The 17,394-nt window shown below is 55.2% G+C and overlaps 2 protein-coding genes across 4 annotated transcripts in view; one reads left to right on the top strand and one right to left on the bottom strand.

Annotated features, from left to right (window-relative positions):
* The first annotated feature begins 1,490 nt into the window (after positions 1–1,490).
* TACR2 (tachykinin receptor 2) lies at positions 1,491–16,716 on the top strand. 2 transcript variants are annotated; one of them, XM_032312020.1, is made up of 5 exons: positions 1,491–2,436; positions 6,726–6,920; positions 10,438–10,591; positions 11,815–12,011; positions 15,193–16,716. In XM_032312020.1, the coding sequence occupies exons 1-5, from the start codon at positions 2,045–2,047 to the stop codon at positions 15,230–15,232; spliced, it is 978 nt and encodes a 325-aa protein (XP_032167911.1). In that variant the 5' UTR covers positions 1,491–2,044; the 3' UTR covers positions 15,233–16,716. The 2 variants fall into 2 exon arrangements, with proteins under 2 accessions (XP_032167911.1, XP_032167910.1); XM_032312019.1 differs by having other exon boundaries at positions 14,251–16,716.
* The window catches only part of HK1 (hexokinase 1), a 78,472-nt gene continuing 77,223 nt past the window's right edge, over positions 16,146–17,394 (bottom strand). For both annotated transcript variants that reach the window (XM_032312018.1, XM_032312017.1), the window contains one exon: positions 16,146–17,044. In XM_032312018.1, the coding sequence (XP_032167909.1) occupies positions 16,900–17,044 (145 nt within the window). In that variant the 3' untranslated portion in view covers positions 16,146–16,899. The remainder of the gene's footprint in view (positions 17,045–17,394) is intronic.

Raw genomic sequence — 17,394 nt, 5'->3', positions numbered from 1 at the left:
CCTATGAACACAAAGCCTAACCTTCCAGACGCTTGTCTAGCGATGGACTCGGCGAGTCAGCCCTGAGAAAGCAAGGATGCAGGTGCAAAGCTGCAAGATTTAGGGGTGAATGAAAACCCTTAGATTTAATAGTTCCAAAGTTGAATCCCCGTCCAGGGTGTCAAGGCAGGCTGTCACGGGAGGGGGACCAGGTGCTATTTTGGGACTTCTGGACCTGATGATGTGCTCTCAGGGTCCCAGCCCGGCACTGTGCTTGCCCCTGAGGATCAGCAAATTCTGGCTGCCGGGGAGCAAGAGACAGAACAGCAAAGAGACAAAGGAGACAGAAACAAGCCTGCAAACTGAGTGGGTGCTGCTGTCATCGCCAGAGAGAGCAAAGGCCCATCCAGAAGGGACAGACATCTGGAGGTAGGTGGCCAGCTCCAGAGAGGGAACAGGCCTCTGTCTCCTGACCTGGCCGGGGCTGAAGCCACTTGTCTGGACCTGGCACTGGGAGGGCCCCACAGTGCAGGTGCCAAGGCGAGAAGCAGGGACCCTCAAGGGGCAAGGCTGGATCCCCTGAGACCACACACGCTGGGTGCAGCAGCCTCATGGGTCCGCCCCAGCTGGTGACAGAGAGCCCCCTTCTGCTGTCATGGGGGCCGCACCCTGCCCTGCTGAGATGCCCCCTACCTTCAGGGGCCGCACCCCCACAGGTGTGCACAGGTGCGCATGTCTGGGTGTGTGCACTTCCACACGTCAGCCACCCACAGTGGCTCAGACACAGCGTCCCGTGGTCTCCTGCCCCCCCCCCACCACTCCAGGCACAGAGAGGACCACCAAGAGCAGACGCCCGCGCAGACCTCTGGCCTTTCTGGGGTTCACAGAAGAGGCAGCAAGCCCCCTCCTTGTCCCAAGAACTTGCCAGAAGCACTCTGAGTTCTGTCTTCTCCCACCTGCCGAACCCTGAGCCAACTACCGGGTCCCCTCTGGGGCTACAACTCCCTGTCATGCTTTTTCCCCATGTTAACTAGGCTTGGCGTACGTTATCTCATTTAAAGCTCGCAAACACACTGTGAGATATGCCCTGATGTGTCCTATCTCTGTTCAGATGACAAAGCTGAAGTTCGGTAACCTTAAGAGGCTTGCCTGGAATCACACAGCGAGTCTCAGCCCCAGCCCAGCTCCCAACGTGTGCTCCTGATCACTTTCTAGATGCAGCCCCTGGCCTGGGCTGGCCGAGAGTGTAAACATGCACCCCCACACCCCAGGATGGTGCCTCCATGCCAGCCCCCACCCCTGCCGTCCCCTCTTCCCCCTGGATCTCTCCCTGCTCTGGCACCCAGTCCTAAATCTTTTCTCGAGAGTCAAGGCTGAGCCATCCAAGCAGGGGGTGGGACGAGGGGCGGGAACTAGAGCTGAACCCCTGCCAAGGCCCTCAGCACCCCGCAGGGGAGAGCAGCAGGGAAGGCCGTGGCTCCGAGGGCTGGCAGTTAGCAGAATGGTGAGCGTGTCCCCGACCGCAGGCCAGCCTGCTCCCCAAAGCCTGGAGGAAAGCCCGCTGTGCTGTTGACCCGTGGAATCCAAAGGCTGCTGCTGTGTGCTCATCTGATCCAGAACGTTTCCAAAATGGAGGAGCCTGGGTTGGAGTCCTGGTTTGTCACCCACTTACTGAATGAGCTGGGCTGGGGACGTCCCCTCTTGGAATCTGTCCTTCGTTTCTGCAGGAAAGTAGTTGATTGATGATTGACAAGGATGTTCCCTGCTCTGAAACTGTGTCTTGGATTCTAGATTTCCATGGGACATCTGAGAAGTCTGGCCAGGACATGGGAGTCTGAAGGGTGAACGGCTCTGGACCCGATGCTCTGCTCAGCCCAGCTTGTCTTCACTTGAAGCTTGGGAGTGACCCCTGTCTCCCCAAGTGCCTGGCTTTGCACCTACTCCTCTCTCCCCCCACATACTCCCGCAGCCAAGAGGATTTCTCTTCCGTAGCACATCCAGGCAGGGCACCAGGACTCAGGAGGAGAGAGGAGGCAGGCCACTTGTCCCAGACCCAGGGGCAGCCATGGGGGCCCATGGCATTGTGACTGACGCCAACATCTCGTCCAGCCTTGAGAGCAACACCACGGGCGTCACAGCCTTCTCCATGCCCAGCTGGCAGCTGGCACTGTGGGCCACCGCCTACTTGGCCCTGGTGTTGGTGGCCGTGACGGGCAATGCCACAGTCATCTGGATCATCCTGGCCCATCAGAGAATGCGCACAGTCACCAATTACTTCATTGTCAACCTGGCCCTGGCTGACCTGTGCATGGCCACCTTCAACGCCCCCTTCAATTTCGTCTACGCCAGCCACAACATCTGGTACTTTGGCCGAGCTTTCTGCTACTTCCAGAACCTCTTCCCCATCATGGCCATGTTCGTCAGCATCTACTCTATGACCGCTATCGCCGCTGAAAGGCAAGAGGGGGCCGTGGGGGAGCTGGGGGAAAGGGTCTCACTTGGTTGGGGCTCAGACAGGGCTGGTGACGTGCCTGCAGTCACACAGCAAGTTAAGAGTAGAGCTCAGGGAATTGCCTCCCGGCCACATTGTGATCCAAGAGGATGCCTCTGGAAGACGGGAGACTGTGGAGCCAAGGCAGGCGAAGCTAAGGTTAGACATAAGAACTTAGTACTGCACGGTTGTTCAAGGCCATAGGGAGAGAGCAGCTGTGTTTAGGGACCTACTGGAATGTTCTTCTCTGGAGCTGATTTTGTGTGTGTGTGTGTGTGTGTGTGTCTTTCATTACAAGGAAATTGTTTATATTGATTTCCTATTCCTAGGTAGATGATATGGGGGAATGGAATATTGCATACAGTTACTATATAATTATAATGGGTCCAGTTTTCTCCTGATGCTGTTCTCAGGGGGCTGAGGGATCCGTGGACCATGTACAGTCCTTCTGAAGCTGGCTGGGGCCAGCAGGGCACAGTTTTGGACTCAGAAGGGGACTGTGTGACCCTGGGGGAGTCCAGTTGAGACAGACAGCAAATGAAAAGGGACACAGAAAGACACCAGGTGCGTGTAGGAGATGGGACGGGCCTGGGACCCTCAGAGACACAGACCCCTTGTCAGGATGGTTTGAGGCAGCATGAGCCCCACTATCCCCCATTAACCCCCCAGTCTCAATCCCCCCGCCAACATGTGGCCCAACAACACGTAATGGCTGGCTTCTCTGCTCTGGGCTGTTTTTCTATGGAGTTTTCCTAAATTTGAGAAATGGATTTCTATCCATTAAAAATGAAAAGAGAAGTGTGAAAACCGCTTGTGTGGGCCACGCTTCTGTGTTTGTACCTGGGACATGAGGATCAAGACAAGTAGGATTGCCAGCAAGTCGGGCACAGGGCCAGGGGCCCAGAACCCAGAGCTCTCTGTTCTCAGGAAGGGCACGTCCCTCATCCGACCTCAACCCCTCCCCCCACCAGCAACACCTCAGTCCCCCTGGACGTTTCGGCAAGTCCACTAATATTTCCTTCTCATTCACTCGACAAGTACTGGAGTGTTCCCTCTGTTTCAGGCACTGGGGGATATATGTAGTGGGGAAAAATAGTCCTGGAAATCAGGCCTCGTGGAACTTCCATTTTAAAGGGGTGTGGGGGGCAGTGGGGGGCACACGGACTGGAGGGGGTGGGGTGGGAGCCAGGAGACCAAGCAGGAGGCTGCTGGTAATAATCTGGATGAGAGAGGACAGTGTCCAGAGATTGGGGTGGCAATAGTGAGAACGCATCCGTTCATTTCTTTATTCCCACGTTCCATGCCCACTGTGTATAGATCCTGTTCTGGGCACTGGGGAGACAAACAGATAAAGACACCTGCCTGGTAGGGATTTAAACAATAGGTGCATGAAGAAATGGTATGTTGTATTTTGAGGTCATGAGTGCTGTGGGAAGATACCAGGGAAGGGCAAGGGGGCCCGAGAGGCCAGGCTGTGTCTTAGGCTGGGGGCAGGCCGTAGGGCCAGACAGGGTATGGAACCGGCCCTTCTATGGGGTAGGATTGGAGCAAAGATGGAAGGAGGAGGGGAGAGAGAGAGTGAGCCCCACTAGCTGTGGGAAAAGAACATTCCAGGGGGCGGGTACGGCAGCAACAAAGGTCCATGGCAGGATCGTGCCTGCTGTGCAGGAGGAGCCCCAAGGCGGGCTAACCTCAAAGAGACAGCATGGAAGAGCTCAGGGCACACGGAGTCAGTGCTCCTCTTGTGCCCCAAACACCAGGATGTGAACTGCCCTGTGCAGGGCAAGGACATCCGATTGTCCAGGCCTTGTCTCAAGGTTTGGATCAATCCCAGAGAGGAAGGCCCAGGCATCATCCAGGACCAAAGCCACTTCTGGTGGATTGAAAGGGAATAAATACATGGGACTAACCATGCTTTCACGCCCTAATCCCCACCAGTCTGCAAGCCTTTCTCAAACATCTCGCTGCCCTTCCACACCAGCCACAGGTGCACAAATGACCATCTGCCCACTTTACAGAAGAGGAAAGAGAAGCTCTAGGGGGCTCGGGTGGTTTGTTTAAGACTCTACTGTTGGAATGTAGCTTAGTCAGGATTCAGATTTAGATCAGTATGAATCCAAAGTCCCAGACCTGCCCCTCCACCAGCAGGGTAAGAAGAAAAGCTCCCCCTCATTCCCGCGCCACCTCCTAGAACAACAAGGGAGCCCAAGCCCCAAGTTGACCTACTAGTCACTTGCCTTATCTGTGGGGAAGGCCACTGAGGAAAATGGTCTCTCTTCTTGCCCTGCTGAGACCCTCGTCCAGGGTCCAGGACTGCCGAGGTCTGGAGCGGGCCCCAAGCCCAGCTACAGTAATAGGAGAAGGTCAGTGTCTCGGGGAGAAGGTCAACAATCATCTAGCCTAGACGCGCGTTACCCATGACCACGAACTGTGCACAGAAATCCCAAGGGTTAAGAGCTTCTGTGGGAGTTAAAAATCACCATTATAAACAGAGGCAGCACACCACATTTTGCTGGGACCCCAGCAGTGCCTGGGACAATGTCACCGAAAGAAATCAGAGCTACCTCTGCTGTGCAGAAATTTCCAAGTATCGCCAGTAACCATCACTACTTAAAAATTACCATGGGTTCCAGACCTCCTGCTAGATCCTTTTGTTTAGTGGGTTGATAAAGAAATGTGCGTTTTGCTTTGTCCCAAATCTATTATATATATATATGTAAAGATTCTATTTATTTGAGAAACAGAGAGAGAGAGGAAAGGAGAGGGAGAGAGAATCTGAAGCAGACTCTGCACTGAGCGCAGAGCCCAACACGGGGCTTGATCTCACGACCCTGAGATCATGAACTGAGCCAAAACCAGGAGTCAGATACTTAACTGACTGAGCCACCCAGGCATCCTTACTTCATGTTTGGATAACTGTATTTTAGGATAGCTGGTTGTCTCTCTAATCTCGTGTAATTTATTCCTGTAAAAACCGTAATCTGTGGAGGGCCCATGGACCTTATTGGATGGCCAACAGGTCCGTGACACAAAGAGAGCCCCAACCTAATCCCAAACCCTTCCTCTTCCAAGGCAGCAACTAAAGCCGTATGGGGGCACAGGTCGTGTCCTGGGTCTTTGATGGATAGAGCTCTTCGGGTCCTTTGAGCTGGGAAGCAGGTGGCTACCCCAGCTCTCCATCCCTGGTCGGGGTCCCAACCCATGAGGCCTCAGCCCCATGAGACTGCAGAACATTCCCACAGTAGCTTCAGAGGTCCTGGGGGCGGAGGCAAGCCACGAAACTCAGTTCAGAGCCAGTGCTGCCTCTTCCAAGCTCGTTCTTCCTCTTCTCGAAGCCTCTGTCTCCTGGCACAAGAAAGGGAGACACTAACCCTTGCCTGAGATACTGGACCACCAGGCAGCAGGGTGCCAAACAGCAGCCCAGATCCCCGCAGGTTCCCCTGGAGAGAGGCAGGGGCTGAGGAAACAAGCTGCTTCTGGCTGACTTCTTGGAAGAGGTGGCCTTTCACGTGGACTTCAATGAATCCAGAATGAAAGGAGAAATTCCAGGAAGAGGGGGAAGAAATGCTGCTCCCCGCCCCCGAATGTCCCACAAGCAGGGCTACTCCCTAACCAGAGAGAGCCAGGGAAGGTGCTGGAAGCAATGAGAGGGGGCTGGAAAGTGCATCGGCCATGTGCAGAGGGCTTTGAACGCTGAGTTTGAAGGTTTGGACCTGCTCTGTCTGATATTGTAACTAGAGCCATATGTGTCTATTTACATTTAAATTAATGAACATTTAAAATTCAGTTCCTCAGTTGTATTAGTCATGCTTCTGGGGTTCATAGCCACGTGTGGTTAGTGACTTCTGCACAGAACCGGACATACAGAGAGCATGTCCACCACCATAGAAAGCCAGGCGGTGCTGGTTTTGGGCTTTGTCCGGGAGACTGTCTGCTTCTGCTGAGGTCTCTGGGCACAAGCGGGGCTGGCATAGGGCCAAGTGGCTCAGCTGGGCTGAGCTTCAGGCAAATGTCCTGAGAGGACTTCCAGTGTGGCCGCACAACTCTCTCATGTCAGAGGGAGGTGGTGAGGTGGGCCTGGGCTGGGGTTTCAGGGGCTAGGGCTGTGGGAGAGTCACCAGCCTGGATAGTTCTCTGCAAGTCCCCAGCAGTGGTGGGGGGTGGAGGGGAGTGGGAACTACAGGGTCCTGGAGAAGGGGATGGGGGTTGCTCTGATGGGAGGATGCCCATAGCTCACACAGCCCTCTGCTCATAGGTACGTGGCCATTGTCCACCCCTTCCAGCCACGGCTCTCAGCCCTGGGCACCAGAGCGGTGATTGCTGGCATCTGGCTCCTGGCCCTGGCCCTCGCTTTCCCCCAGTGCTTCTACTCCACCATCACCATGGACCGAGGCGCCACCAAGTGTGTCGTGGTCTGGCCAGAGGACAACGGCCGCAAGACGCTCCTTTTGTAAGGCCTAGGGGGTGGGGAGCATGAGAGTGTGTGTGTGTGTGTGTGTACACGTCTGTGTGCATGTGTATGTGCAGGTGCATAGGCTTGAGAATGTACGTGCTTGTGCATATGCACTTGGGGGTGCACGTGCGTTTTTGAGGGTATTTGGGATTATGTGAGTCCATGTGTACACCAAGTGACACTTAGCGCTTCCTGAGAGTCAGGCTTTACATACACGAAACCAATCAGTTTTCCTAACACTATGGGGCACACAGGTCTTATGATTCCCATTTTTCAGATGAGTAAAACAAAGCACTAGAAACCAAGTAATACGCCCACGGTCCCACAGCTGGAAGGTGGTGACGCAAGGGCTTCAATCTGGGCAGAGCCATTTTGGAGCGCCCCCCCCCCCCTTCTGCGCCACCCCGCCACTCAGATAAGGACAGGGACGTCCTTAGGTGAGGGTATGCATATGGTACTACTGAGCGGCCAGGATGCACCCACGTGTGTGTGCACGTGTGTGAGAGAGGGTCCAGGAGCATGTCCGTGGAAGTGGGTGTGCTCACAGGTGTGTGGAAATGTGTGTAGGGGTGTGTTTGGGGGAGGGCACTGTACATGCTCGGCCACAGAGGGTCAGTGTATTGAGGCGGAAAGGGCAGGTGTTTTCTGGAAGCTGCCCGTGCCTGTCTCCCGCTGAGGACCAGGCAGAAGAACTCAGACCTGGGCTGGCCACCGTGGAACCCTGGGTAAGTCCTTTCCTCTCCGAGCCTCGGTTTGCTACGTTCTGGCTTCCGGATGCCCAGACATGCGACTAGGTCATTTAGCAGAGGGACAATTGGTTGAGGTTTGGAAGGCAGTCGTTGGGAGTCCTGCTCTGTCTCCTGCTGGCTGGAGGAACCTTCGTAGTCACTTTGGCCCCCCTTTCACGTGGGAATCCTAAGACCACTCGCTGGGGGTTGCTGCGAGCATGGGTGAGCCAGGCCACTGAGCCGTTAGCGCCGCTCCTGGCCTCGAACCAGCACCCAGTATGCGGGAGTTTAAGCAGGAGACAAATGAGAGCGAACCTGGAGGTCGCCCATTTCGCCCAATAGAGACCCAGCCACCAGAGGCCGGAGGATGTGCCCGCTGTGGGCGCCTTGCGGCTAGGTCACCACAACAACACAGGCCCCGCCTCCTTGAACACCCCTCCCCCAACGTCCCTCTCACCCCCACCCCCCAGCCCCCGACACCGGCTCCGTCTGCCCGGAGCACCAGCCCGAAGAGAGTCCCGCTGCTGCGTGGCCTTCAGTGCTACGGAAGAAGCCGGAGAAGCCCGTTCCTGGGGACTGATGAGTTTCGAGGGCGGGCCCTGCCGGGTCTCTGCCCTCCCTTTGCACCCCACCCTGCTCCGAAGGTCTGGTCGCTCCAAGGCTAGTGGCCTTGTAGGGAAGGCTCGGGGACGGGTGGAGAGCAGAGTATTTTATGGATGACCGCTGGGGGGCAGTGTTTCTCCACCTTATTACAGGCCTTTCTCCCTGAGAGGGGGATCAGTAATAACTCTGGGGACCCAGCACCAGTTTTGCGGGGATGGTGAGTTCCAACCCTGATTCAGGCACCAAGGGAAAACAAGAGGGCAGACGTTGAGCTAGGAAGGCGATACTTTGATGTTACCTAGAATTCTGCGAGGGTATGGGGAAAGCCTGGTTTTATGTGTGCAAAGGTGCAATTTTTGTTGGAGGCGCTTCTGAGATCTGGAAGGGGGCTGCATTCTCACAATCTCCCATCCTGGGTGTGTAGGCACCTGATGAAATTACAAACGCCCTGTCCAGGAAAACGCACATAGACCCCCAAAATCAAAATACAAAAAAGCCCAGGCTCTGAGAGGAGGCAGTCCTTATTTGTGGCAGACCCCAGATGATCCCCAGGGCTCCTTGGTGCTCATTTCTGCATAGGAACCTGGCCCAGAGTGAATTCCTATATTGAACCATGTCCCAAGGAAAGAATGTCACTCATACTTGGGAAGGATCTTAGTGATTACCTCCTTGTTTACAAATGGGGAAACTGAGACCAAGGGACAGGTCAGACTTGCCTGAGGTCACACTTTTTTTTTTTAAATAAAGATTTTTATTTATTTGACAGAGAGATAGAGCGAGAGAGGAAGAGAGCAAGCACAGGCAGGGGGAACCGCAGGCAGGGGAGAAGCACCCTCCCCACTGAGCGAGAAGCCCAGCCAGGACCCTGGGATCATGATTGGAGCCAAAAGCTGCCGTTTAACCGACTGAGACACCTGGGCGCACCCTGAAGTCACACTTTGAAGTGAGAGCCTGAAAGAGAACTCAGTTCTGACTTCACAGAGCTGGCCTTCAGTGATAGGGAAATCCTTTGAGTGTTGATTAAATCTCTGGAGCTGTTTCATATGTCACAGACACTCTGCACCTCTCTGAGCCTCACTTTCCCCCTCCGGACACTGAGGCAGGTGGTTCTGCTGATCCTCAAGGTCTATCTAACTCACTCTGTGACCTTAAAACGGAGGTAAAGTGAGGGAGGTCTGGCATTCACTGCCCTTCCCTGCCCTTACCTGCTCCACAGCCGGACTAGATGAGGATCTGGGCATCTAGGAGCACCCCTGCCCACAAGCCTTTTGTAATTAGCATACTTGCCCCAAAAGCAAGCAAACAGAATTCTCAACCCAGGCTTTAGGGAAGACATTTGCTGGAGCCCCCTGCTCCCCCCCTCTCTGAGTGGCAGCTCCTCTGGAAAAGGGGCCCAGCAAGTCTGGCACACTGATCATGGGGCCTTGGGAACACTTCAGCCGTCCTAGAAAAAGGCCATGTGACAGGGCCGCAGGTCTCAGGTCTCACCTCATTCACGAGGTGTCCCCGCTGCAGCATCTCTCAGAAACCAGAATGGGCAGCACACACATTTCGTTTCCAAAAGGAAAGGAAACCGCCCCACACAGCCCAAGGTGTTCTCCGCAGGCACTAGATGAGTGACTGTCAGGGTGATCTGGGCCACTTGCTCTAAGGTGGTGTGAGAGAAAGCCTGCAGCTGTGAGCTGTGTTCCCAACCAAATGCTGATTGGCAGGAAGAGAGGACCCATATCCTGTACCGCCTGGAACTCTTGCCCCTGGCCTGTTCCCTGATAAGGATATCCGCGGGGGATAGAATGGTGATGGAATTGGTGAGAATGGAATTAGTAATTTTACTTCCTCCTTTGTGGTTAATGGCATTTTAAATGTTAAACAAATATACTATTTGGTTAACTTTTTCATTCCTATTTATTTCCTTTTTCGGTAGTATTTGTCTAACATCTGGAGAATCACACAGATAAAGCAGGTGTCCCTTTTGCAGCAGGCGAAGCCCTCTTTGGGCATATATACTAGCCAATGTTGTCCCCGCCACCCCTTTATGTTAAATCAAAGCCTTGAGAGGTGGCCCCGGGTGGCCGGCCAGGGTTGGCTCAGGGGCGCGAGCGGGGACAGGGAAACTGAGCGCTGGCGGATGCAGAAGTCGCTCCCTGGCCGTCCCATGCCCAGGCCCTTGCCTTTCCCTCCAGGTACCACCTCACGGTGATCGTCCTTATCTACGTGCTGCCTCTCGTGGTGATGCTCCTCACCTACAGTGTCATCGGCCTCAAGCTCTGGAGACGCGAGGTTCCCAAGCACCAAATGCACGGCGCCGGCCTGCGCCACCTGCGGGCCAAGAGGAAGGTGTGCGCCGGGGGCGGGGCTCGGCGGGGGGGCGGGGTCAGTTCGGGGCCCGCCTCAGGGCACCGCCCTTCGGGGCTCGGAGCCCGCCCCTCTGGCGGTGCGGGTGAGCACGGGATCCATCCCAACTTCCCCCAGTGCAAAGCCCCCGCCTGAACCTGAGTTCTTCCCAGGAGGTCACACTTTAGCCCTTGGCCAAATGCGAAACTGAAGGAACTCCCCCAGAATGTTTGGAGAATCCTAAAGCCCCAAAGAATTGCAGGTACTCTCAAGAATCTTAGAATGACTGAATCTCAAAATCTTAAGACATGTTGCGTAATTGGAATGTTGAATTTAAGAAGCCCTGTGGAACTCCGGGAGGCTTCTGTATAGAATTACAAGAGAATTCTCAAATGCTGGAATGCACAGCTCCCATCCGTGGAGTCCAGCTGCACGCAGTCTGCCTTCGATTTCTAACCCAAGTGCCAGTGTCGTCCCTCCTCCCCGCCATTGGGGCCCTCCAAGGGTCCCGATAGAGCATTCTATGATTCAGACCTCCTCTACGCTTTTCTCGGGGAAGTTTATCTTTGCCGTGCCCTTCTTGTTAGGAGTCCAAGGAAGGTAATGGTTAATCTCAAGTATGAGGTTCCCGTCTTGGCTTCATGTCTGCTACTGGGCATTTTTCATAAGGCAATTCAGGGAAGTAGGCAGACATGGGACACCATCTGAGTGTCCCTTCTCACGACGAGCTGGTCTCCACTTGCCATCACTGGCTTGCCCTCCATTCCTCAGGGCGTACTGGGCCTGCAGAGACCAGGCTTGAGAGGGAAAGGTCAGGGTGCTGGCTCCTAGGCAGAGGCTGGGAGGCCCGACTAGAGTCTTACTACCCATGGATAGAAGGGTTATGACAGATGGAGAGAGGGGCACCTGAGAACCATAGCTGGCATAGGGGATCCCCCAAGAATTGGGTTAGGAGCTCACCCACTCTGCAGGAAGGGGAGCTGCTCTGAGGGAAGGGGTCTGGGACACCAGCTAGATGAGGCAGCCCCAAGCTGGGCTTAAGGCGTAAGGATGTGAAAGAAAGAACAACAATTCGGGCAGTGGTGTAGGGCCTAGGGGTCAAGACCATGAATGCTCCAGGAGACTGAGGGCTTCCCAGGGATGAGGGGCGTCCTGCCGCCACTCTTGGAGGTTGGAGGGGATGCTGCTTCCAGGCTGAGGTGTGACCTGAGGCTCTCCCGGCCCAGTTTGTGAAGACCATGGTGCTGGTGGTGGTGACGTTTGCTATCTGCTGGCTTCCCTACCACTTCTACTTCATCCTGGGCAACTTCCAAGAGGACATCTACTACCACAAGTTCATCCAGCAGGTGTACCTGACGCTCTTCTGGCTGGCCATGAGCTCCACCATGTACAATCCCATCATTTACTGTTGCCTCAACCACCGGTGAGCCCTCATCCCAGCCCCCCTCTCCTCGGCCCTCAGGGACCCGTGGCCTGGCCCCAGCTGGGCTCCCTGGCACAGCGTGAGCCTGTGCCCTCCACCCCCGCATGGGTTGCTGTCCTCATACTGAGCCCACAGCACAATCCTCACTCCCTCGGGGACCCAGCTCGAGCCCCCTTCTCCTCCCCAAGGCCTTGTCCCATTGCCCAGACCACAGCTGTCACCATCCATCTGCTCCTGCCCTCTCTTCAGGGCCTACATCTGGGGCCAGGAGAAGAGAGAAGGGAGGGACAGAGAGATGGAGGGAGGAGCAGGGTCAAAGAGAGGCCATAGGACAGACAAAGAGGGAGAAAGGAAGGAGCCTGGTAAAGGAGGGCGGGACTTCCTCTGTCCTGACATATTCAAGAGCTTCCCACATGAGACCTTTCCTTGAGCCAGGTGACCCGCACCAGCCCCAGCAGTATGAAGCACTCACGGGGGAGTGGGGGGCAAGACTGGTGAGGGAGCAGGTTGCTCCCTCGGGAGATCAGAGGGCATTTCCTGCTGCCACGGGGATTTCTGGGACAGCTGGAGTGTGACCTTGGCAGAGACAGGGAAGAAGGAACCACGCTGTCACTCCTCAGATGCCCTTGGTTGTCCCAGCCCATACTTCTGGAGAATCAGCATTCCCCCAGAGGGGCTGGCATTTGCTCTGAGGCACCTGGAGAGGTGGAAGCCTTCAGGAAACCCAAAAGGGGGTCAGGTTAGAGATGAGAGGTGGACACAGTCCTGGTCTCTACAAGACAGCCATGTGGATAAGGTTGGCCATGGGCCTCTGTGTTCAAGCCTTTTATCACCCACCTGCCCACATGTCCAGGCCACTCATCATGCCGTTAGGATCTTTGTTGCCCAGATATTCCAGCCACCTGGGCCAGGCCAGGAGAAAGTGAGAGAATTGTGATTTTTTTTTAAATTTTGAGTATTTAATGTGTGCTAGAAACTTCCATTGTCTCCTGAGAGGTAAGAAGATGATAGGAGGAAGGGAGGTGTTATCCCTTTTTACAGTTGAGGAAACTGAGCCCCAGAAAGGAACACTCCTAAACTCATACAGCAAGCAGTGGAACCAGGATTCTATGGAACTCCAAGGCCTGTAACCTTGACCCCCCATCACACCTTTCTCTTGATGTAGTTTCTAGGAGAACTTGGACCCAGGAACTGGCATAGTCAGGGAGGGGCCCCCAGCACTCCCTGTCTATGCATGGGCTCTCTCCCATTACCCAGTGACGCAGTCCCTGAGAGTCTGAGAGTCTGTGAAATAATTCCAGAATCCACCAAGTGGATGAACCACATAGTGTATTAGGCGTAAGTTCTACGGAAAAAAGGAACCCCAGAGCTGGGGATGGGAGGACAGGAGGTGCTGGGGGGAGGCGGCGGCACAGGGGAAGCACTTTTATAGCATGGCCAGGGTTGGCCTTCTTGAGGATTCTTTTGAGCACAGATGAGGATTGAGTGGGCCCTGTAGCTGTGTAGGAAAAGGCATCCAGCAGAGGGAACAGCAGAGGCCGTGAAGCTCCCACAAGAGAGGCATTTGTTGGGCCACACCATGGAATCTTGTAGAACTGCAAGGTGAGGAACCAAAGTCAGGGCTGCTCTTCTGGAACATGGAACCTCTGTCCCCTGGGAACAGTCAAGTGGCTGTCACCAAGGGTCCCATTGATCTCTGCTCCTCTCTGACAAGCCAGTGTTCTGTTTCTCCCAGGCCATTTCCTCCACTGCCATCTGCCTCCCCTTCTAATTTACCTTTAGTCCGGCCATGGGAGAGCTATTTTTTAAACAAATATACCAAAATGTAGTTGTTCCCTGTGCATGATTTCCCTCAAAGCAGCCCCCTTGGGAGAGCATCCTTACTCTGCCCAACAGGGCCAAAGTCCAAACTTCTTCATCCTCTAGAATACTCCTTTAAAAGGCAAGGAACAAGTCAAACAAGAAAATCTGTTATTTCTTTAAGTTGTATTTGGTTTCTTTCTGTCTGTGATAACAAATGGTCTAATTAGGCTTAATCACCCGCTTCACTCATTAGATTTAGCTCCAGATTCTTTCTGGGCGTTTCCAAAACTCAAATCCACTCAGGCACAGTGAACAATGACAGACAGGGGTGAGAGGATGACTTTCCTCTGGAGAGGAGATCGGCTCCTGGAGGTGGGGGGACTTCCCAGACTGTCCCCCTCACCCGTCTGCTCAAGGTGACCCCCTGTTCTCCTAGGTTTCGCTCTGGATTCCGGCTTGCTTTCCGCTGCTGCCCGTGGGTCACACCCATTAAGGAGGATAAGCTTGAGCTGACCCACACTCCATCCCTTTCCATGAGGGCCAACCGGTGTCACACTAAAGAGACTTTTTTCATGGCCGGGGATACTGCCCCCTCTTAGGCTACCAATGGGCAGGCCAGGGGTCCCCAACATGGGGTACCTGCTGAACCCTGAAGCCTTGTGCCTGGCACCCTTGGAGAAGTAGCCAGTGGAGAGGTCCAGTCTGAAAATCTGACCCATCCTCCAGCCTTCAGTACACCCGCGGAAAAACAAGATGGGCCAGGAGCGTGGCAAGTAGATGCGAACTCTAAGAGGGCCCAGCCCCCTCTCTGATGGGGCTTCACATCAGCCAGTAACAGTACAGGAAGACAGTGTCAGCGAACAGTTATCTAATCCAGGAGTTACAAGCTCAGACGCCTTCCTGGGGCATACAACTCAAGGAGTGACTTCCAGCGCTGGGGTAACAGGGAACGGTACGAAGTGGAGGGCGTACGCATCTAAAGGGGACAGCAGCTGACCACCTCTGGACAAAGGTTGTCATGAGGTAATGGGCACCCACTGTTGCTAGATCTTCCGGATCCTTCCAGACACACCAGAAATCCAAATCTGTGAGCCTTCCAGACTTGTTACATTTGGCTCACATTTGTATAATTATTGGTAAAACCAAACAGAACACAGCTGTGGACAGCACCCAGCCATGATACTGATTTAGTATTAGGCCAAAGACACGGGGAGGGAGCGGCTTATTTTGGAAAGCTGTGAGTTAACCTGGGGCTTCTCTGCGTGGGCATCTGAACTCAGACCCAGCTCAGTGTAGACGGTGGATAAAGAGTCAAAAGGAGTCTCGGTTGTGTTGCCTGGGACAAGTCACTCTGATTCTCCGCCTCTTCTACTCCCAGGGGCAAAACTGCCTCACAGGGATGCTGTGAGGAAGACTGAAGTGAGGCCTGTAAACTAGCGTGGAGTGCTGAAGGCGTGAATTTTATCCCCACCAAGCCAGCCATGCTACACAGATGCCTCCAGGGCGCAAGCAGCAGTGGTCCCCCTCACTCCAGCAGCAAGAAGATGGCGGGCAGGAAGCGACTCCAGCAGAGCTCCAGGCCTGGCCCGGTGCACCCCAAAGACACACTTCTCCCCACTTGCCGCCTCACCTTGCACGCCCCATTGCCCCTTCAGAAGAACCACGTGACACTGTAAATGCACAGCAAGAGAGTTTAATGCTAGGTGCGCCCACCCCCCCCTCAGAGATCACCGTGCCCAATAAAGGGACTCTGGCCTTAAACCGCACAGGACATGGGAAGTGGGCTGATGTGGGATCCACTGGCGGGCTGTGGGGTGGGAGAGGGACAAAAGGGTCAGGGGAGGCACAGTTTCCTACAGAAGGGATTCATTCGAAGGGGAGAGGAGGACAGTGCAGACAACCTGCTCCCTGGGCTGCCTGAGACTTCATCCGCCTTAGAGCGGGGGTCTACACCCTCTGGTCCCTTGGGAGTTGGCAGAAGGTGATGAAGGGTGGTGTCTACCTGGGGAGAGCCAGTGCCCACTCTCCTCTCATTAAACCCAAACAGCCCCTGGGAGCCCAGAGGCCCCCCACCACTTTACCTTCTTAAAGGTGCAGGGGTGGGACCCGGGGGCTACAGCAGGGAACTGGCCAGGCGGGGGCTGGAAAACAAGGGAAGACGCTAGCTTGCTGACACTCTGCAGAGAACAGAGAAGTTACAGTACTCAACGAAGGCCAGGGGCTGAAGCACTCCCCCCCAAGCCTCCCAACCCAGGACCCCCAAAGGGCTCAGTTTCCTTGGCATCCTCGCACGGCCTCCCCACCTCCAGCCAGCAAGCATCACTCAGGGTCTTTGAATTGGTACAAAGTTTACTAGGTCATACAACATGGCTCACAAAAGCAATGGGGAATTTCCAAGGAGGGCACTGTTTGTTGGTTTCGTTCCTTTTACCCAAATGGAGACAAGACACTTTCCCGCAGAACTGCCCACCTCCCCTCGCACCCCCAAGACAGACAGAAGGCGAGACTGTCACAGCGTGGCTCTGACCAGTTCCACGGACACACGATTCAGTGGCATGGATACGTCGCGATGGGAACCTCGGGACGCCAGACAGCAGTGGGGGCTGGGGCGGGAGGAAGCCGCTCGGATGCCCCTGGGAGGAGGAGTCCCGGCAGTGTCTGCTGGTGAGAATACATTTCCCACGGGGGATGAGTCCCCAAGGACGGGCTGTGGAGGCCCAGAAGGCCTGTCAGATGGCGTGACTTTTCATCTTGGGCCAATAAATAACTCTGTCGGACGAATGCAGAAACCGGAAATGGGCGCCACTAAACTTCACACGTGGGGAGCGGACGACCGGGCTGAAATCGGATCATGCAGAGTGGCAGGGTGGGTGAGGAGGGGGCCGGAGTGGGGAGAGATTATCAATAGCACACGCTCTATTTTGTACCCTACGTTATGCGCCTTAGTTGGCTTGCGTCCCCTCCCCGCCACGGCGATGGCGGGCTCTGGCGCCGGCGGCTCCCGGCCCAGCTCACTGGGAGGGACAGGGGTGGCCGCCCGAAGAGAGACGTGCCGGAGGGGCAGCAGGCCGGGGGACTGGGACCCTTAGCTGCTCGTTTCTTCCCGGAGCCGGACGCCCACTGCCGTGATGAGGGCAGCCCCCTTGCCGCTCCCGTCTTCAGACAGGAGGAAGGACACGTTACATTTTGGTGACAGTTCCTTCACGGTTTGGTACATGATTCTGGAGAAGCTGAGAGAGAAAACACACAGAGGAGGGTAAGTGGCGAAGACGTGAAGAGATGCCGGGCCCACGAGAGGATGGCTCAGGACCCTAATGACAGGGGACAATCAAGACGGGAGGGGCTTCTAGAGAAGGGTTTGGGGGACACTGGATCTGCCCTGATCCCACCACCTCAGTTTCCGGCAGGGAGGAACAGCTGAGAATCCAAACAGAAGTGACCAGAAGGCTCATCAGGGCCAGGCCAGGAATAACGTGCTCAGACCCAGCCATCCCCCAAGCCCAAGGCAACTGGGGAACAGGATACGGAGAAGGGTGCCAGCGCCTGCGTGTGGCCCAGCGCCGGGTCAGTTCAGCTGTGG

This window comes from Mustela erminea, chromosome 14 (genome assembly GCF_009829155.1).
Source record: "Mustela erminea isolate mMusErm1 chromosome 14, mMusErm1.Pri, whole genome shotgun sequence".
Lineage (NCBI taxonomy): Eukaryota > Metazoa > Chordata > Mammalia > Carnivora > Mustelidae > Mustela > Mustela erminea.
The sequence above is the reverse complement of the archived record's forward strand: the minus strand, read 5'-3'. Positions and strand labels throughout refer to the sequence as shown.